This window comes from Phasianus colchicus, chromosome 1 (assembly GCF_987193195.1).
Source record: "Phasianus colchicus chromosome 1, bPhaCol1.hap1.1, whole genome shotgun sequence".
Lineage (NCBI taxonomy): Eukaryota > Metazoa > Chordata > Aves > Galliformes > Phasianidae > Phasianus > Phasianus colchicus.
In genome coordinates this window covers 53,514,936-53,537,170 of record NC_143436.1, presented here as the reverse complement: position 1 = coordinate 53,537,170, position 22,235 = coordinate 53,514,936, and the positions used below count along the sequence as shown (strand labels likewise).

The window sequence follows — 22,235 nt, the reverse complement described above, 5'->3', positions numbered from 1 at the left end:
GGAAACACCACGAATCAGGAACAGAAAATCTTAAGCAGACAGAGTCTCCACAGGGACCTTTTCAAAGAGAAAATGTATTGCATTTGTGGAATAACCCTAGGATGAGCTAAGTACTGTAGTCTAACCATTAAACACTTACACAAGTCTTTCAGAAACTAACAGATGTTCCTTTTATGAGAGAAGACAAGTGCCATTCGGCCTTTTCAGACACCTATAAAATTTCAGATGATTTTAAGCTATTTTAATAGCTGCCTGACAATTTTATTAATGCACTCTGCTACAATGTGATCCTGTTTCCCTCACAAAAAGACTGACTCATACTGTGTTATTTCTTCACACACTATCGTCTACGTTGCTAATGCCTTCCTCTTGAACTGTGAGAAAAGAAAGGCTATTGTACTGACCAGAGGATGCAGAAAGATCACTGCAGGATTTAACACAAACAGCATTCAGCCTGCAGATCCTGTCTCAGAATGATCTGTGGAAGCTTTAATGATTTACTGATTGTAAACTGAGAGACTGAACTACAGAACCGGCTTGGAAACAACTTTGGGGTTCAAATCCCAGCTCCAGCCATTGGTGACAATGAAATATAAATTTTAATCTTGGCAACAATAGAGTATTTTACATCATCACAAGACCAGAATACCTATAAAAAGTGCAATCCTTGCAGAAGAACATAGCACTGTAAGAGGCATAGTTTATTAGCACAGGGCTTCACTGGTAGAGCCAAATTCAGGCACATCCGTAAAGCACCTGCTGGCTCTGCCTGACTCTCACTGGTGCCATCAGCATCTCCCTTTCTGGCACATCAAATTCAAACACAATTTAAAAGTCATGCACGTATATCATATTAGAACCTTACATATAACAGTTCTTGTAGGAATGTCACTACTAAACCACCTACACAAGAGATGGTGAATTTTGGGATGGTTGTGATTTTTTCATTTGCTCTTTTTCCCAAAGAACCTCCCAAAGAACTAACCTGAATGTAGATTGGCATTCTGCAGAGCAATACGACATGCTGAGCATTTACAAATTCTAGGTTTGGAATTGACAACATGCCAATCCTTCCTCAGCTATGGGCACTTGATCCTGTAGCAAAATCACTGTTGACCTTCTCTGGTATTTGTGATATCTGTATGGATTTTTATCACTGTTTGAGCTCCTGACACAAAGCAAATACCTACTACATGTTTTTTCTCATGCAAAGTAGGAATAGAGGAATCAGTCTTTCTCTCAAGCTTGCCACTTCTCCTTCTTGGATGTCTTGGTAATGAAGGTAGGTGATTCTGCCTTAACGTCTTATTCAGCTTTCCACAGAAGACTAATTTTCAGAAATCAACGCTAATTGTAGTTTATATTCTCTGGATGATTTAATCTACAGGTAGAGTTATTTGGAACACACCATTTAATTTCTATCCTGCTGTACTGTTTAAACGTAATTAAAACATTCATTGTATTAGCTGGCTGGATTGTGAGACTAACATATTGTGGTAGGTCATCACTGCTCAATATAGCCTCTGAGGTACTGCACGTACTTAGACATGGAATTCCATTTAATAAAGGGGCTGTCAACACTTAACTCTACAGAGATTGTTCAGGTCTGACTTGTGGGCCTCACCTGTGTCTCACATACAGTGATGGCCTAAGGGAACTGGGCAGACAGGAGAATGGTCACTTAAGACTAAGTATAGCACAGAGATTGTTTCTTGCAATTCATATTTGCCCAGGTGACCAAGAAGGCCAACAACATCCTTGTTTAGATTAGAAATATCAGTAATAGTGCAGCCAGCAGGAGCAGAGAGGTGACTGTCCCTCTGTACTCATCTTTGGTAAGGCTGCACCTTGAGTGCTGTGTTCAGTTCTGGGCCCCTCACTACCATAAAGACATGGAGGCCCTGGAGTGTGTCCAGAGAAGGGCAGTGGAGCTGTGAGGGGTCTGGAGCAAAGTCTGATGGGGAGCAGCTGAGGGAACTGGGGTTGTTCAGTCTGAGAAGAAGAGACTCAGGAGAGATCTTACCACTCTCTACAATCACGTGAAAGGAGGTTGTGCTGAGGTGGGGGGTCAGCCTCTTCTTCCCAGGTAACAGTGATAAGACAAGAGGGAATGGTCTTCAGTTGCACCACAGAAGGTTCAGATTGAATACCAGGAAAAATTTCTTCTCAAAAGAGTGGTGCTGCATTGGCACAGGCTGCCAAGAGAGGTGGTAGAGTCACCATCTCGGGAGATGTTCAAGAAAAGGGTAAATGTTGCATAGAATGAGTGGTCACTGATGGTAGGACTAGATGATCTTAGTGGTCCTTCCAACCTTAATCAATAAACCTTCAATAATTCTTTCATATGTAAAGCACACATGATATTTAGAGGCCGAGATCCTGACTGGAACAACAAACTGTAACAAATAATTATCATGACTGTAATAGTCAGATCCCAAATAAATTCACATAGACATTTAAAGTGAATGCTCATGAGACCCATGTTTAACAAACAGTTAAAGTCAAAATGAGAAATTCAGAACAGAACAACCACGTTTCAATGCCAAGAATCTGGGTAAGCAAAAATATCAAAACAATTATCTGATGTGGCCTTTAAAATAAGTTTAAGATTGATGGCAAAGAGCATGGCTTTGGACTGGCTCTTTTCTCAGAAGAATTCACACAATTTCTGCAATAAAAGTACATTGGTTACACTAATCCTTGCTGTCTGAAATACTTTGCAGCACTTCATCTAAGAATGCATATGATCTACAGTCCCATTCTTCTGCCCTTAGGCTAGATGCTTTCTCAAGTTTAGAACTGTCAAAATCCTGTGAAAGATGAATAGAAAACCTAATCAGTGTCAACTAAGTCACAGAAAACATGCATGACAGGTTATCTTCACTAGACGGACTGCAGACTCACACCTTTGAAGTCAATATTTGGTGGTATATATATATATATATCTGTCCTAGAGAAACAGACTGCTTATCTTTGGGAGAACAAGAGAGAATAAGACTAAAGAAGAAATGTTCAAATCCCAGATAAAAACCTGTATCTGACTCTTGAAATAAGTTACTGGTTTCTAAAGACATATTTACACATAAAGACTAAAACTTGAATTTGAAAGTAATAATTACACTATCTTTAGTAATTGCTAAAAGAAATTTTCAAATGGCACATTGCTGAGAGACAGTCTCTTCTAAAAAGAGGTGTGAATTTCTCCCTAAGCCTAAGGTTGCCACTTCAAAGAGGAGATTTTCAAATAAATTCACATATGTAGAGCCTTAATTTGTGCACAGGATAGTTGCACCATTTATTATAAGGGCATATGCAAAGAGCTTATCAGAAAAGGGCAGAAGAACAGTAATTTACAAAGGAATTCTACTCAATTTTTTTCCTTCTGCAGAGTGGATATAATAGTAGTTTTAACAACTAATATATTAAGCTACTATGTAAGGGTCTGATCTTTTCTGCAGCCCTTGAAATGACTGAAAGAACCTTTGCAGAACAAGGATACTGGGTATTTTAGTTACTATTTAAAAATACACCGAGGGGCTTTTCTACGCAGAAAATCATACCTGGCTAATCTGCAAGACAATCCTTAATGTGAAATTGACTGACATTGGTAAGGACCTCTGGGTCATCTGATTCAAGCTCTTCTCAAGCAGGGACACTCAGAGCATGGTGCCCAGGACAATGTCTGGAGGTTTTGAAGATCTCCAAATTGGAGACTCTACAGTGTCTCTGCCATTGCTTTGCCATTTGCACAGTAAAGAAATTCTTCCTGGTGTTTAAATGGAACTTACTTTCTTCCAAGAGGATGACAATCTGAGTTACTGTTCTCTTTTAATCACTATTTTGGTTTGAGAAGAAAGGTCTTCCTGGGCACAGAAACTGTTACAGAGTCCTTCTCCCATCCCTACATGACTGCAGATTGGAAGAGGCTGTGCTGGACAATTCCAAGTGCTACCTTGCAGCAACCCACAGAAGGAGGTTTCACTGATGTGAAAAATTCTTGCATGTGCTCTAACAATATCCTGGTGCAAGCAATTTACAATGGCTGATTCAGGCCAACAGTTGGGTATTTGAACATTCCTAGAAGGGAACCTGTGGCTATAAAGTAGCCCTTTAAGCTGGGGTCGAGGACAATGTCAGGTTCCTTTGGAGATTAGAACTTGGCTTCCCAAGTGTTGCATCTTTTTTAAGTGGTATTTCAACAAATACACTGAACTGTCCCAAAGAAATTTTCATAAACTTACTTGGTATTTCTGAAGGGAGAAACGAGGAGATGACTACAACATTTGTTTAAAAATAGACTGTTTATTTGAATATTTGGGGCTAATGACATAAGACATGACAGGAAAAATAAAAAGACACTGATGACAAATTGAGAATCGCTGTGTGAGTTAAATCAATCTTTTACTAAGCAGTAAAAGGGCAGCAACCCTCCAGACTATTTGCCCTTGTTTTCCACAATCCATTTTCACTGAATCTTTGCTTAATGGGATTGCACTCTACAAAGTAAGCTGCACCCCAAGTTTGGACTGACAGACTTTCATTTCTTTCTTCCCTCCACGATTTTGGATCACTTTTTTGGGCATACGTGCTTTCCTGAGTCCTCTCCCACCCTGCTGAGCTCCCTGCTCTACAGGATTGTGCTATTAAGCCTTTATTTGTATGTGACCATCTGGGAGATGAGCAGATGTAGACACTGAGCAATTTGTCGCTACGTGTAAAACACTGTGGAGAAGCAGGTGGTCAGCAGGAATTAAGAAGACAAACCACACAGCTTACAAAATCATACACGTGTGACACGGGAGTGATAGGTATGTTATGAGGGCTGGCAGGTGCACAGGAATTCTGGCTCTATGTGTGACTTAGAGCTTTCCACAGCTCTAATTAGCTGAATGACTGCCTCGGTTTACATCTGCTTTTTTGGCTTTCAGTAAACATCCTTGTCCATATTTCCATCTCTTCTGTCTGTATTTTTTTCAGTCTTAGGCCTTCCTTTGCTCCCTATTCCTTTCTTTACAAGTTTGGCTTTATGCTTAGTTTCTTACCCCATTAAAAAGAGAAGCCTTCATTGAAACTAGGCCAGAAAACACAAGCAAGGAGAGCATCTCTCTAATTTCAATTCAGATTTTAGGGTCCTTGACCATGTAGTGATCTGTGCCCAAGTTCAGTTCATACACTTCTCTTTACCTGCTACCACATGTGCATACACTATATTGAGTAAAATATTACTATTAATGGGGCAGTAGTATACAGCAAGACAGTGCAATAGCATAGCATTACTCTGTTTGCGTACATTTACCAAAGTTATGGTTATTAAGGTACATGTTTATATGAAACACCAGGTTTGTTGTAGGGAAAGGCTTTGTGAAGAGGTCTGAGCAGGAGGTCCTGAGCAGATCTCCTCAAGAGGAGGAAAATTTTTATATTCCTTAATGAGGAAAGCTCGTGTATGGTTCAGTGAAATAAGTAAACGAGTTCTTCTGGTTTGGATATTGGTATTTCCAGAAAATGGAAAGGAAAAAAATGCACTGAGAAGTTAAGCACTAGGACTGAGCGCTTGATGGTTGAGCAGAAGATAAGTGCTACTGCCTGTTAGCTGGGTACAGGGAAAGGCAAAAAGGCATTCTGGATTTCAACATGGGTTAAGCAGATTGAATGTGCTCTTTTTTCTGTCACCTTTGTGACAGAGTGGTTTATTTTGGCTTCTGTAAATAAATTCTTCTATTCGCTTAGGCTGACTTTTGCCTGAGGTGATTTAAAGAGAACTGACTAACATCAAGGCTGAACTTCTATGGGGCTGTGAGCCGTCAAGGCAGGACAATGGAATGCCTCTGCATGTACCAGCTCTCCAGTACTCATTCTGAGGCCAAGAGAACAGCAGGGCATGCCTCTGACCCTAAGAGCTGGCAACACACAAATCTGAAAGAATTAATTAGGTAGTTTTAGCCATGTGCTAGCCAGGAAAGTACTCTGGTTTGTGACAAGGAAGTAGGGAGCTTTTCTGTCACCATCTCATTACACAGTTACTCTAACTTTGTCAAACTATGAAGAATGTTTTAAAGGAGCCATAGGATATGGGGAAGGAAACTACATTAGGTGAACACATCCAGATGCCTCTATCAACTCTTTACACAGGAGCAAACAGTAACTCATGTCTACTCAGATGTATAAATTTGTCTCCTTCATCCCCCTCCTCAGTCTGAATATGATCCAAGCTTCATTCAGGGTCAGTGGCACCACAGAAAAGTTATATTAAAAGTATTAATCAGTTTTTATTAGTAAGAAGTAATATAAAACCAGTTCTTCCAAGTATTGGATACCTACGGGGATTGAATGGTACTTCAGTAAAGCATGCTCATAATTCTTTATCATCTACTGTATTGTCAAAATCTTGTCTGTCCCAAATGATTGGATCAATAAAACAAACTACACAGATAGTCAGTGTTGTCCATCATTCTATATGGGACATTGTTGATGGAAGTGTTCACAAATGAAACAACTACACCGAAAGAATGAAACCATCCAGTGTGACTCAGACTGCCCTTCTACCTCCATTCTGCTGTCTGCTTTACCACTGTCCCTCCTCCATGAATAAAGAGGAAAAAAATCATCAGAATACCTTTGAACTTGTGAAAGACAGCCCACAGCTCAGCAATGTCAGTGGCAAACGTTATGTCTGTGTCGAGGACAATCACTCGCTCAAGATTGGAAGGTAGAGTCTTAGTCAGAACCAACTTCATCAGCCCGTAAATCCCAGAGTAGTGTTTGTTGGGGATCCAAGACACTTCCGACTAACAGGAAAAGGGAAATGAGAAAGAAAAAGAACAAATAATCTCAATTAGATACATAATCTCTTTCTGACTCCAGTTTCTTGTAACAGTGGAAAGTCTGTGAGTACGAGCAATACAGAACCATCTAAAAAATTTGTTTTCAAATAAACATTAGAAGTTCTGAAATATACTGAAGTTTCTGAATGCTGGAACAAAAAAAAAGATTTGTTGAGGCAACTTTTTAATACAATACAATTAAAAGGAGGCAAGTATTTTCAACGTAGAACAATTTGTTCTGAGACATCCACATACCCTGATAGAAGTGAAATATATCTTTAATCCAAAACTCCAGGTGTATTATACATTACTTTCTTTTTCAAACAGAAAAAAAAGTTTGTGTTTGCTATGTTTGCTATTCCCAGAATTTTCTGACTATGAAGTAGAACTTTTTTTTTTTCCCTTTTCTTTATTACTTATTACTTATTATCAGATTATCTTAAAACAACTTCCAAGGTGTGAAGTTGGTTGGTTTTTTTTGTTTGTTTCTGTTTATTATTTTTTTGTTTTGGCTTTGTTAGTTGTTGGTTTTTGTGTTTTATTTTTTCAAAACATCTCATTCTGGAAATAAATTAGATTTATGGGTCAGAATTTTAAAGTGCCACTAATTTGGAACAATAGGCCAGAAAATTGCAAATTTTTTTTTTTTTATTGAAAGCTCAAATTTTCCTTAGACCTTACACCCTTAACTTATAACTACTGACATCATACAGACATACTCAAAGGCAGAGAAAGCAGAAGATTTGTAGCCATTTTTTTTGTTTTTTGTTTTTATTAAGGGAGCAAACCTAAACATTTATACTTCTTCTACAAGGGCTAAACAAAGCATTTTTACAGCTTTCAAAGTTAGTTGGGAGGCTTTCCATGTCTCACTGTGGTACTGGCCCTAGATTGTTCCATGAGCTATACTTCACTTTCCTCTTGTGAGCTCGAGTTCTTTAATACCAGAAGTCATCACTGAAAAGCGAGATATAGAAGTTTTTGAATTGTTCTTAATACTCTGTCTGAAATTCCTCGTTCAATGTTCTAAAGGGCATGCACTGAAGTTCTCAGATTTTTACTAAGTTTTCTCTTGAGCGGTGCTCCCAGTAACTTCCATTAGTGTTTTGAATTTCAGTGGCCTTAGTGAGAAAGGTTTCAGGATTTGGCCTGGAATTTTATACTTCAAAGCAGGTAATTCGAAGCCCACTGCATTCATAAAGCTCTGAAGTTTGATTCTGTTGCTTAATTGTCTCATATCTGTTTACTGGCACCGTAAAATTTATTATGTGAAATAGCTTCTGCACATAAGAACTCACTTCCTCCAGAATCCTTCAAGAAAACCTTCCCGTAACAGAACCTAAACTTTATTGGGAAGTTGGAAGAGTGGTTAAAGAAAAGCTAATAATAGCTACATAGAGTGCATTTCCTTTTGAATACGAAGTAACAAGGCTTCTACCAGCCTAAGCTGACCTTCTCTTTTCCCTCTAACAAGGTACACAACTTTCTTCTGTATACTCACAATCCCTGTATCAAGGCAGACCTTCCCCCCACTAAGTTAATTAAAAAGACCGAGGATACCAGAGCAAACCTTTTCTCCTTAAAGTCAGATTTTAAGGGGAAAGGCAGGAAAATCAGATTATCTTAAAACAACTTCCAAGGTGTGAAGCTGGTTGGTTTTGTTTGTTTGTTTCTGTGTCGTCTTTTTTTTTTTTTTTGGCTTTGTTAGTTGTTGGTTTTTGTGTTTTATTTTTTCAAAACATCTCATTCTGGAAATAAATTAGTGCATTCACTTGCCTGCACATATAACTTGCATATAACTTGCATCTGCTCACATTACCTTGCTGGCGTTGTCACCCGAACAAGTGAATGTGTTACATACTTGTGCTCTCCTTTATAAGAACTGCACTGCTGAATGCCAGAATTAGCAGAAGCAAGTCAATGGGAAAAAATGCAAGGACTCTGGTAGAAACCATTATGAAATATTCAAGAGTGAAGTAACACACAGCATGGTTTCGCTTATGAAGCCATCATTCTTATTTCATTCTTGCTTGCTTGTTCTCTCTGTAATTCGTATGGTGCTTCGAAGAGAAATCTAATTTCTGTCTCCCTGAAATATGCTACTGTTAAGTCTCTGGGTATACATACATAAATCTCCATACTCCCCAGAACGGTTTTCTATATATGTGACAAAGAGAACTTCAAAGACACACCCTCAAAACTCCAGGTATTTGTGATCTCAGTTCTCCCACACGATGGCCCAAGGAATGGACCATCACACCTAAGTGCCAGCAAAGCAGCATTTATCTCGGTTCCCCAACCTCTGCACATCATCTTGAACCTGTCACCTGATGTAGCTGTGCTGTACCAGCCATGGGGATCAGCTCTCCAGCCATTGCAACATAATGCAGGAGTTAATGTAATTTTAGAGACTTGAGCTTGCTTTTATTGTTATCCATTTCCGTGTTATTAATTTTGGATGGCATGTCCCTCATTTAATTAGTCCAAATGCAATACTGCTCCAGAATGACTCCTAATATGTTTATGCAAATGAGCCTAATATGGCAGGGGCTCAGATGTCTCCAGGACAGCTTGAAACAAATAGAGAAGGGAAAAGGCAGCTGGAAAAGAGTCACCTTCAAGGAGCCACAACTGCCTTTTCCCTCAAGATTCCCAGAACCTCAACGCCACAGCAGGCTTGCCATCCTAAAGCCTGATACTTGAAACGACTGCTTTTGAAAATGAAGAGGAGCAGACTCTGTTCCAAGTGGTCCATAGTGTTTGATTTGAACCTGAGCTGAAGCTTAAACTATCAGTTGGTTCAACATAACTGAAATTTTCTCTCCTCCTGATGTAGTGTTGACTAAAACATAAACAGGGGTCTAATTTGACCCCTGAATAATTTCTTGCTGGCATTGCTAATTATGAATAATGTAAACATGTCAAATGCATGCCAAGAAAAACTCCTTAACCTACACAACAGCACTGTGAAGGCTCATTCTCTATGGGTATCACGTATAGCCTTGTTTAAAAATAAAATAAAATACAAGAACACTATGATTGAATAGGTACTCAGTAATGCCAGTTTGAAATAATTAAGGTGGTGTAGGCACAAATGCCTGTGAAACTGTGCAACTCCTAAGCTGCCTCTTTAGCCACTTCCTTTATATAAAAGTTATCTCAGTATTTTCTGTAGGTCTTAATATATTTTTTCTTTAGCCTAGTTAAAATGGCCCATGTAGAATGTTTGTGAATCATTTGCTTTACAAATTGCATCAGAATAGCTTTCTGAGAACAAATATTCTTAGAAGGTATGGCAGGAACAGAAAAAAAAATAGAGTTAGTAAAAGAGTAAACTGACACACAATTGCATGACATACTTTTCCATTTGTATAATTCTCACTTCAGTAGAAATAACATAGTCTGTATTTTTATCTCAGATCTCTACCTCTCAAAATCTGCATTTTAGTTCATGAAAGGAAAGAGAAGCATTTAGCTGGTGTTGACAGTGATTCTTATTTTTGTTTAGTAAGGTAAGTTAAAAAAGTTTCTTACTAAAGATCTTTCTTCAGAATGGATGATCTTGGAGGTCTTTTCCAACCTTGGTGATTCTATGATTCTATTATTTCCATTTTTACTGCCTCATCCCTGGAGGCACTGAAGGCCAAGTTGGATGAGACCCTGATCTGGTGGGTGACAGCCCTGTCCACGGCAAGGGAGTTGGAATTAGGTGGGCTTTCAAGTCCATTCCACCTCAAGCCCTTCTGCGATTCTATGATTATTGAAGAGTGAAAACAAACTATCTACATTATTCAGTTCTTCTGATTATGAATACAGGAAGTACATGCTCAAGTGCATGCTATACATAACTGATTACCTCAGTAAATAGGAGAAAAGTGGCAACAACAGCCTCTGTGTGCAGGGATACTTTGCCAACGTGGTCTTCCCTAACTGCATAGACCGTCTCTGGGAAAAGCTGAACAAAACACTGTGGCTGTGCAGAGCCCAACTCAGCTTTCTCACTGTTGCTCCAGCTGCAGGGGTATCATTTTAAGGAAAGAAGTCTAATGCATGCAGCTTGAAAATAAAATCAAGCTTCCTGTTTCTGTGACTGAGAGAGGGAAAACGAGTGACTTTTCTGAATAAACTGTATAGCAACCACATGCCAAGGCTTTAGAAATCTATGAAGGGGATGGAAACTTGTAGACTGAGCAAAGAGCAGCTTGGAAAACACTACCTGTATGAATACAATGAGAGTGGGAGCTGTGACCAGCAGAAGAGGAAGAAGACTTTATGAGTGCCTGTATGGTTCCAGATTGAAAGTATACAGAGCTCCGCAGCCAGCCTTTAATAACAGACAGTGCCTATCAAACAGCATAAAAGCACGGAAATTCTACAGTGGTATCTCTCCCATAAATATTCCCATCCTCTGGCAACGTGTGTCAATTTCAGAACATAGTAGAGTAGTGTAGATTAGTGTAGAGAAGAGTAGAGTAGTAGAATACTGTAGAGTAGAGCAGAATAGACTGAACTAGACTAGACTAGTTGAAAAAGACTTTCAAAGATGATCTAGTCCATCTGCCTCATCACTTCAGGGCTAACCATTTTCTTAGCTAAAGGTGGTATTCCTGTGGTTAACAGCTTGTCAGGGAATTTTCATCTGTAAATGTGACAATTTTTTAGGTGCTGTAAATTTTAACCAGCTGCAACATCCTACCGCAAAGAGTTCCACAGCTTATTTGCTACTCCTCTTTGTATGGATCCAGCTATCTACCAATTTAATTTGGCTGTCATTCTTTTTCAAAGAACTATTGTTAATAGCAAACTGGTTATGGCCAGTTCAGAGCCCATCCCTATACACACATAGTTAGAATTCTTTTCTCTAATTTACTAACAGCTGCCACCTGGATCAGGATAGGGATGAGGAAGATAGCTTGGAAAGTTGAATGTCAAAAGTATGGTGCAGGGATTAGTGCCAGTCATGAGCATGAGAATGAAAAAGAAGAGGGCAAGTACTCTGATTATGTGAGGAGAAAAATACACCTTGAAGTTGTGTGCCAGCATGGGATACAGTTTTGTGTTTGCTAAAAGCCCAATTAATTAAATTCAAACACCATTACATTCCTCTTTATACCCCATGCTTCTAAATGTCCTCAGACTTACAGGCTGAGGTATTTTGTTTTCAAGTATCATTTTTTCTGCATTCATCCTTCACCTTGCTACCTTAATAAAATTAGGATAAGAACTATGAAGTGAAGTACAAGGAAAGAGAAAACGTATTAGGAGCTTTACCCTAGTGCTGGGTTGTAAATATATATACAGATCACAACACAAAACAGTAGCTAACACAGAAGAAGATATTCTGAGGGACTGTACATGTTCCTCTCGTCACTTAAACTCTTAAGTAAAAGAGCTGAGAGAAAACAATTTGGCTGCTATGTTCTGCTAGGATTGGGAGGAGGTACATAATAAAACATTCAGAGAATTAGCTAACCCATCACACAAACCTGACCCTGCATTTCCTCTGCAGATAATGCCTTTCCCCAGCTAACCAAATCCGACTACCTCCCTACCTGACTTTTCTGATTGAATGGGCTGCAGTTCTCACACCTTCCTCTTGTCTGTTCAGTAACATAATTTTCCCATTTTCTTATCAAAATTCCTCCCTATCTCACAGAATATAGCACTGTGGCACCCCCTGAGCTACCGAAAATCCTTCCTGTTCAATGTGATAAGATGGGAGAAGTTTGGTTGATGAAGTGTTTTCCCTGGCAGCACGTCCTTAAACTCTTTACACTGTAAAAATTCCAACCTTCAATATTACACTGATTTTCTCACTAAATTCACTGCATCTTCCTTGATATGCCTGGGAAAAAAATAATCAAAATAATCCTCCGCTATGAAATAATATCCTCATGTCCACTCCAAGTAAAAGATACTCTTTCTTGTTCAGATGAATTGACAAAAGCACCACTAGGGCAAATACCTTTCAAGAATCCAAGGGTTGTATTGGTGGGGTTCGTGCCCACAGGCAGAAGCCACTTGCACGTACTCCTCTCAGAGATGAACTAAGAAATGAGATCATTAAGGTTGGAAAAGATCTCTAAGATCACCTACAACTATCCCCACCATGGCCACGTTCCAAAAGATTCCCGAAGGTGACCAACTAACTTCAGGATCTGAAAAATGGCCAACAAAGCAAAAGAGACAGAAACTTCCATGTCATGGTATAATCAAAAAGAGTGTTTTAGATTTGCACAAATATTCTGAATCCTGTCTGACACTGACCTGAAAACTTGTACCAAAATGGGCAAGAACTTAAAATTGGAGAGTTCTCTGCGAAATAAGAACAACCAAATTCTTCGGTCATTCCTTCAGACAGCCTTTATAAATAGCCCAAGTATGGGAAACACCCATGGAAATTCTGATCATGGAATCAGATAATAGTAACAAGTTATTTTCCTCAGATTGGATGAATAACTTCCTAGACACAGTTGATAACTTATTTGCATAGCTTTTTCATTACTCATTTAGTGCTCTGCTGCTCCTATGAATGCTAGAGGTAGTGAGATAAATCACTGTTTTTAAATCAGGTGACTTCTCTTTAAGACAAAGCCAGAAGAACTGTGACTTTCAGGTAGTTTCTCAGCTGGAGGAAAATACTGTCACCATTTAGTGACCATCATTTTACTATATTTTGCAACACAAAGCATAAAAAGACAGGGAAAATAAACAAAATTATATTGCTGGCACAGAGCAGGAACTTTTTTCAATGTGCAGTATTTTTCATCACTGTTTTTCAGTTTCACACAGGTAGAACTTCATCCAGCTGTGAAGTTTTCCCATGACTCTTCTCACATTCACGAAAACAGTCACAATTCCAGCAGCACGAGCACAGATCAGGGTTAGTTTCAGGATATTCTTTCCCATTTCATGGCAGCCATACATCACACCTAAACTCACATGGCTGATCCCCATTCTCCTTCTCTCGATTTATCAGAATAAGATGAAACATATTGTTGCTGAGACTAGATTAATTTCATCTTAGAAAGAAAAGTATCAGCAGGTTAAAAATAAATATGCCCAACATTCATGTCTTCATTATCACACTGTTTTTTACAGGAAATTAAAGAAAAAAGAATCAAAAGAGAGGGGCTCATTCTGAGTGAGCAGAGCCGAGAAGGAAGAAAGCGATTACCACCTGAAAATTACCACCAGAGAAACACCAAAAGAAATGGTCACCTTGAGGGTGGGGAAGGGAATAAAAAGAAAAAAAAAAAACAACAAAAATCCAAACCTGTGCTTCTTTCCTGTCACATATCCAACCAACATTAACAGAAGAGCCTGATTCCTGAATTAAATGAAAACACACCATTCCCCTAATGTTTTCTGGGGAACGTACAACTTTAACCTTGAGTTTAATTTTTTCCTAGGTGATTCACAGGTTTCTATTATGCTGATACTCCCTAACAGGTCCTTACTATTTATATGAATGGTTGTCAAGGATACCAGGAACCCAGCAAAGCTGTGTAACTTTTCTAGATTTAGAATTTCTTGTGCCTGGGTATTTAACCAAAATAATACTAATTCACACTGAGAAACAACTGTAAGGGGATGGGAATTTATAAGTTTTTGTCAAAATTAATTTTCTATTCCTGCAGGCCTTGACTGCTGTTGTTCTTACTCATCACAGAAGCACTGGTGACTTTAATAGAATTCTGCCTCATCTTTTGCTTTATGAACAGATGATATCTTCCACACATACGTGCAACAAGTCTAGATACAAATAGCAGTGAGCGAAAAGGTTGCGATTGAAATAGATGATTATCTGAACCTCTGGGTCCTGGATAACGAAGAGCAAATGCAGAAATCATGGAGCAAGTCACAACTGGAAAATAAGATTAGATTTTTAAAAGGTAGAACAAATAATACCCCCAAATCAGCATTAGCATACAGCAAAGCAAAATAACTGCAAATTAATTCTCATCTCTGTAGCAAAATGTGTAACACAGTCTGATGTTGGTGCTTGCTTTTCTGTTTTGTTTTTTTTTTTAACCTTTCTTTCCAAATCTATCACCAATATATACATACATGCAAAGGGCAGATAAGTGGGAAAAACCTGATTTAAAGATGCTAATTCAAAGCATCTTAATAAGAAAATTAACTGTGGATGCCAAGAGTGAAGCCATGTTCTGTGTTTGGAACTAACCCACTTTATATGGATGAAACTGCGGACTGTTATATAAAGTAAAACGGACACTTTTTTTTTTTTTGTCTCTGCTGTTGGGGGACAAGACATCATCTATATAGCTTCTTCAGAAAAGAAATGACCAAAGAGTTATTGATCTTTGTGGAATATCTCCCTCCTCTTAGGGCTTTGGTTGGCTTTCCTCCAGCAGGATTCCATCTCTCTCTCCCTGCTTAACCCCACCAAACTCAAAAGAACAATTTCCATTTGACTATAAATCAATCCTTTACTCTCATTGTGAGACATTTTTAATTTTCTCCACTCTTTCTTGCTATCACCAAATTGCTAAAAGTTCTCTTTGTTTTTCTCTACTCTTTTCCAAGATGCAACTGGAGAACAGAAAAGACAAGACAAGACAAGACAGTCTTAGTTCATGATGTTTCCTGTTGCTTTGAGGACAACTCAGTTGTCTTCTCATTGTGGTAGTCAAGGCTGAAGGACAAACAAGAGTCAGAGAGCATGCCAAGAAAAGTCAGTGAGAATAAACTAAACACCTTCTTCTGAGTCCTACTACTGATATGGGTAACAGTGCAAGCCTTCCCTACAAAATAAGGCCTTTTTTTTCTCTTCCCCCCCCCTCCCCCTTCCTGTCAGTGAATGAGTGAAAAGAAAGATATGTAGATTGGGTTAGACAAAATGGCAAGAAGCCAGAACTTTCTTCTAGAAGTTGACCGATAGGTAGACACAGCTAGAATTTGGCCAACAGTCAAAAGCAAATCATGGCTGCCCTTCTCAGTTCACCGGTACAGAAAGATAAGAAAGATCAGCAGGACCCTTTAATTACTACTGAACTCAATCAACAAGCTCTTCGTACAAATTCATCAGGGAAGATATAAATTCATGAAAATATTGTTGATGCCAGCTTTTTAATTTTAGTAACTATGCAAATACATGCACATTAGCAGCAGACATTATGTGTTATGTGTTTTGGCAAATTTCCACGCAGCTCTTGGGGTTAAAGTCCAGAGGCATCCAATCTGTAGTGCTCATGATGGTGTGGTATTAAGCAGGTGTCATTAAGATGCACTGGACAGAATAAAAAGCAACACCATCTCCTGCATAAACACATTATGTTTGTTAGACAATAGCCTCTCTTCTCTGACAAAAATATGGGAAGTGGAGTTTTTTTCCCTATAAGATTTTGGACAAGAGTACGTTTCCAGGGTGATGAAAGGAGATAGCAAAGTAGGTACAGTGATTGTTATTACCCAGCGACATCTTTTAGGAAACTGTAGGTCTAAAATATTATCACATGCAGAAAACTCAAATGTTTTGGAAAGAATCTTTCACCCTGCTAAAACTGAAAAATCTAGTCTTGTTTGTATCTAATAAAAAACAGAAGGTACCTCAGTGCAGGAGTGAGAATTGCAGAAGATAATGATTTGTGGAAGGGATGTGAGACTGCAGCTCGAAGATCCTAATATGATGTCAAAATGTGACATACAAATGAAAAAAAAGGATTCACTCCTCTACTCAGAACGAAGCCACATGCTATTAATCAGAATCTCTTCAGGAAAATCATCTCTCTACAGAGATAAACCTTTACATTTTCTACCTCCAGATCAACAAAGGGGGGAACTTAAATAAGCTTAAATAACAGAAGCTGAAAATGCTTCAACAAAAAAGAGGCCCATTAGTGGTGGAATACACATTTTGCTGGTTAGATAAACAACACATCCCACTAAGAATTATTAGTTCCCTTACTTTCAGCAAAAGCAAAGAATTAGCAGGAAAACAAATAATCTTCCATTCTGCAGGTCTGGAGGCCAGGCAAGTGTGAACTTCTTGTATAGCAATTATTGTTGAAAGAGAACAAAAATTACATGAAATGATGCTTTTTTCTCCATTGGTAAATATTACAATAGATGAAAACTATTGAAAATCCTGGAAATTAAGGAATTCCTGTAATGCATCTGGGATAAGAAGGATAATAAAAAACAAAACGTATTACCATTATGAATCAGCAATACTAACAGTAACCTTGTACAAGAAGCACTACAGCAACAAGGAAAAAATAGTGTTCTTTTCTTTGTTATAGAAAAACATATCTCTTATACAATACAGAATTAACTAGAGATACACTATGAAGAAAATAAAGATACAGTTGGGAAAGCTGGGCTCTTTCAAAGCAAGAAATACTAAGCTTAATGATCACGACACCAACCTAGCTTCTTGCCTAAGTTCTGCTTAAATACTGGTCAAGATAACAGTGAATTTGTATGAGTGACATTTTAAGGGTGTGTCTATGCAGCAGGCATATATCTCTTACTTTTCTTGAAACTTTTGGTGTGTAGACTAAGCCACTGGTGTCACCCAAACTCCATGTAATCTTGTAGCTTCACCCTAAGGACTATCAGATGCAGTCAGATAGACAGGTGAACACAGATCCTGAATGACTGATTAAAACCATATAGCTGGAAGCATTTCATGAAGGCTTTCATCTGCATTAGATAAAATGCTGTGGAATCCATTCAACCATGAAAAGGCTCAAACCTGATGAAATGGAATGGTATATGAGAAAATTATCAGGAGATCAAAACAATGCTGAGTTTTCATCCTTGTTGCTGAAAGGGTGAGACAATCATCCTCAACGAAACTTCTGCAAGTTTTGTTGAGTTCAGTTTTGTTTAGTTTGATCTGAAAAGTGGTCTCTTCACTAACAGAAATTATATTTCACAATTTAGGAATTCAGATGTTTTCATATCAAGTTGACTGAAAAAGAGGTATCATCGGTGGCATATAATTACTAACCTTACTATAAATTTCTCTCTTTGAAGCAGATACTCAAACATCAAATTAGTCTGAATGCCTCTACCCGGGCTGAAACAGACACAGAAGACCTATGAGAAGAGAGACTTCACTGCGTACTGGTGCTATATCAGACTCAGAATGGCTTGTAATCAACAGAGCTGGGAAAAGGTATCATGTATATAAGTATTACAGGTAAAGTGAACACCATTTTTCACCACAAGAACAAACAATTCAGTCGTAGTCCTTCAGATACTTTTGGCCTATGCTATCTGCCCAGCAGGAATGAGCTTGCCTCAATCACTGCTGTGCTCCCATCAGTAATCCCTAGACGAGGAGGTATTGCTATGAGCAGGTGAAAAGCCAGGAAGATGTAAGACTATACTCATTATACATGTCTTCCCAAGTCTTCATCTGTTAGCGTCAAGAAAAGAAATTGTCCAGGATGATCATTAACTAGCAAGTACAGTGAATATGCAACCTATACCTGTATGCAAATGAAAATGTTAAACAATTTCCCAGCGTTGGAAAAAAGTGAGGTTAGAATAGCAAAATGCCTTCATTCCTCACAGAAGGATGATACAGTTCTGCAAAAGCAGTTGATGTAATGGAGATATACAGAACAAACAATAGTTGCAGCAGTCAGCTTGAGGCACTTCTTGTTTTTAAACTTCTTTCTTTACCAATACACATTGGATAATTTTTGTAGAACTGGATCATCTTTGGAAAATCTTATGTGCAGTTATTTTTCTTTTCTCATGCCTTGCTAAAACAGCTTTCCCTGAGGGTTCAGCACACATTGTTGCAATAAGAATGACATTACGGAAGCTGAATGCCACACAGGAATCCTTGCTATCAAAATGTCACTGAGTCCAACACTATGATACAAATGTGGGTGATGGCAGTGGCAGAGCGCTGGCTCCTTATTCCTTATTTCACTTATGTTGTGCAGAACAAAGTGGCTTCCTTGTGGGTGTAGCACATAGTGACACAGGGAAAAGTCTTGGAGCTTCAAAGAAACCCACAGCTGTTAGAGAGAAGTTATAAAATTAACCAAGAACTCCACTGTTTTCAAAACACTAACATCAGCATGAAGGTTAGGCTTTGCTTTGGTATAGCTTGTTTAAATTCATAATTCATCCCAGTATGAGCAAAGCACTAACACAACACAGTAGGTAGGATTCTTTGAGTAAGGCCATGACATACTGCACCTGCTTGTATCATACTGGGCTTCATTCCAGTACACCAGTTCCTTACAGCTCCAAGTCCTACAAGAACTGTCAAGACAGGTAAATCGTAGGAGAAATTACAAAGAAATCTTCAGCATAAAACTCTTTGACCTTTGCTGTGTTGCCTCCCTCTAGAGGCAAAGTCAGGGATGAGACTGATCTGACCACTTTATAAGGGTTCCACTGTGCTAGGGATGTTGTATTAACTCTACCCATTTCCTCCCAGACAGTCTTGCCTGGATGCAAGAAAATAGCTCAGCTTACCAAAAACTGTTCTGTTAAGATCCAGTCGTTGGTACTGAAAATAGTGGATGAACAAAGAGTAACACCTGTGCATGTCGTAACCACAAGCATAATTTGTCACCTGAGATTTCAGGTCTTTTGTGTTCATTATGTTCATTAGCAAATGCAAAAAATCTAAGTTTTTATCTGGAAATTCAGGTCTACAACTAACTCATGCAAGTTATGAAACTCTGTACAGCATTTTGGCTGTAGGCTTTTGTTTTGAAAATCTTAAATTTGTATTTTTCCTTTATTTTTAAACTCTATTGTGGTTAAACTTGGCAGGCAGCTCAGGACCACATAGCTGTTTGCTCACCACCTCTCCAGTGGGATGTGGGAGAGAATTGAAAAGGTAAACGTGTGAGAACTCGTGAGTCGAGATAAGGACAGTTTAATAAGAATGAAAAAAAAAAAAAAAAAAATCAGCAAAGAAAATAAAAATAATTAAAACAATCACAACAAAAAGCAATTGATGCACAACACAATTGCTCACCACCAGTGGACCAGTGCCTCGCCAGTCCCCAAACAACAGCAGCTTCCCACAGCCAGCTCCCCCCCGTTTTATCATTCAGAATGATGTAATATGGGCTGGGATATTCCCTCAGCCAGCTTGGCTCAGCTGTCTTGGTCCTGTCCCCTCCCAGCTACCTGTGCATCCCCAGGCTCCCCACTGGCAGGGCAGCACAAGAAGCTGGAAAGTTCCTGGCTCTGTGCATGCACTCCTCCCTCGAGCACCTCTCCCAGCACTGCTCAGCAAAAACTGAAACACCGCTGTGTTATCAACACTGTTCTCATCCTAACAAAGCACCATACCAGCTACTGTGAAATAAACTGTAGCCCACCTGAAACTAGGATAAATACTCTTGAAAGAGAAAAGCTGGGAAAAATCAGCAATCTGTGTCTATGATTTCACTGACATGTACAGTAGACCAGCTTATAGAAAGGCCTAATGTTAGTGAAATGCAAGCTTACCATAGCATAACAATATTTGACCAAAAACACAGTTGTGTAGAAACACTTTCATTGAATACCTACTACTAGAAAAATGAATACAGACATAAACAGGTGCTGTGTTTCACGTCCTGCATTACATTAATAACAATTAGATCTCGTATGTGAAGTGGAAAAGAAAAGAAGAAAATTAATGTATGTTTGCTTTATAACTTTGTGTGTCTGCCTCTGGGGCATTCAATGAACTACTTAACAGATAAAAAATTATGCAGTGCCCTTAAACCCTATGCAAATAAGGTTTAGCTCTTCTAGTTAGTGATAGCTAGCAGCCAGTCACTAGTCTTGTGAAAATAAATTGTTATGGCTGATTGCTTCTGCAACTGTATTTGCTTGAATGCGTTTCCAAAATTGATATATGGCAGTGTATAATACTCACAGCTCCACCAATACTATTGTTCATTGGAAAAGCTTTCACTGGTAACAAAAAACGCCATGCCATTTGATTTGCTTTCTATGTCACTTATTGCACAGATACTAAGAACAGAGAACATGTGAAAAAAAAAAAAAAGTTAACTACTTATTGGGATCTTGGTAACTTTTGCATGGATAATCCAGTTTATTAAACAGGACACTTGGTTGCAGTTTGGGTGGTGAAGCGAGTTTCCATTGTAAGGGTTCCTGCAGGTACATCTTAGTTGGACTGGGTAAGACTCCCTGAAAAACTACATGCGAAACATTTCCTATGTATAAAAGACTGTTCTACTTGATCATTTCTACATATGTAGGAACTGTTTCGATTGAATAATTACAAGTGTTTTACTCTTGTACAATTGATTAATTTTACAGCAAGAACTTCCTGGGAATTTCTGGGTCCACCAGATTTTCCGTTCAGGACGTTAATCAACACATTTAAGCATACAAATTGGTGTAGGCACAGCAGGGACTGCCTGGGGAATCTCAAGAACTATCTGAAATTCCCACTGGGAGAGCTCCTGTAACAATCTGTCAAATGTTCGTGCAGATGGCCAGCAGCTAAATCAATCATCTAGTTTCAATCTGGTTTGCTGTCTCAAATCAGCAGCACTTTATTTCATCTGCATAGGAAACGGCAAGCACAGCCCTGAGACCCAGCTACACTATGTTTATAATTAAAGAATTAAATTTATTTTCATTCTTAAATCTCACAGCGCTTTTCTGTCTGTCTGACCAAACACTGACGCATCTGACCAAAGGAACTGCCTTCACAGTTCAGATGGAAGGAAAGTGGAACTTCTAAGGAGTGACTCCTTTCATGCTTAATTTAGGTGCTGCTTATTCCACACATGATATCAGCTTGGATCTCCTCTCTGGACCACACCACCAATTTTAACTGAACGTATAGTCAACTCCAACACTCCTGGCATGAAACTACCAAAAGCAGCATCAATAGTAAGACTCGTAGTCTGGTGTTTCTGGGAATGATAGAAGCTGGGATATTGTCCATATATGCAGAAAACTGCGGAGTGTTTTACATTTCACCTTCAGATCAAATGCACATCTGTTGCAAAAACCAAATCAACTTCCCTACCTTGCAGTTCACAGACTGACTGCAGTATAATTATGGGCTGAACTATTTAAAGGATTTTTTTGCTTTTCTAGTGACGAGGAGACTGCATTTATCTGGACCATCAACATTCACACACAGCAGAGCAGACAACTGCTCCTTCTACCTTCTGCTTCCCTCAGTTCACCTGATGTTGTCAGCAGTCTGTCTGGCAACATCTGGGAAAACAAACCCACCTCATCTATATTCCACACATCACACATTCTGTATTGCTTTATCAGCTGCTCCTTCTGCTCTGGGCCAGCACTGATCACAATGGGTTTAATGGCTGCACTTCCATGTGAATGAACTGGCATGAGATTCCACGTCAAATAATGAAGCACAGAAGCTAAGTGCTAGAGTGGGCACATCTTTAATGGACTTTCTTCATG

At 38.8% G+C, this 22,235-nt stretch overlaps 1 protein-coding gene across 3 annotated transcripts in view; it reads right to left on the bottom strand.

The window, feature by feature from the left end:
* Positions 1 to 22,235, bottom strand: part of LARGE1 (LARGE xylosyl- and glucuronyltransferase 1) — a 276,217-nt gene that overhangs the window by 99,415 nt on the left and 154,567 nt on the right. For all 3 annotated transcript variants that reach the window (XM_090143138.1, XM_031600072.2, XM_090143139.1), the window contains one exon: positions 6,617 to 6,788. In XM_090143138.1, the coding sequence (XP_089999264.1) occupies positions 6,617 to 6,788 (172 nt within the window). The remainder of the gene's footprint in view (positions 1 to 6,616; positions 6,789 to 22,235) is intronic.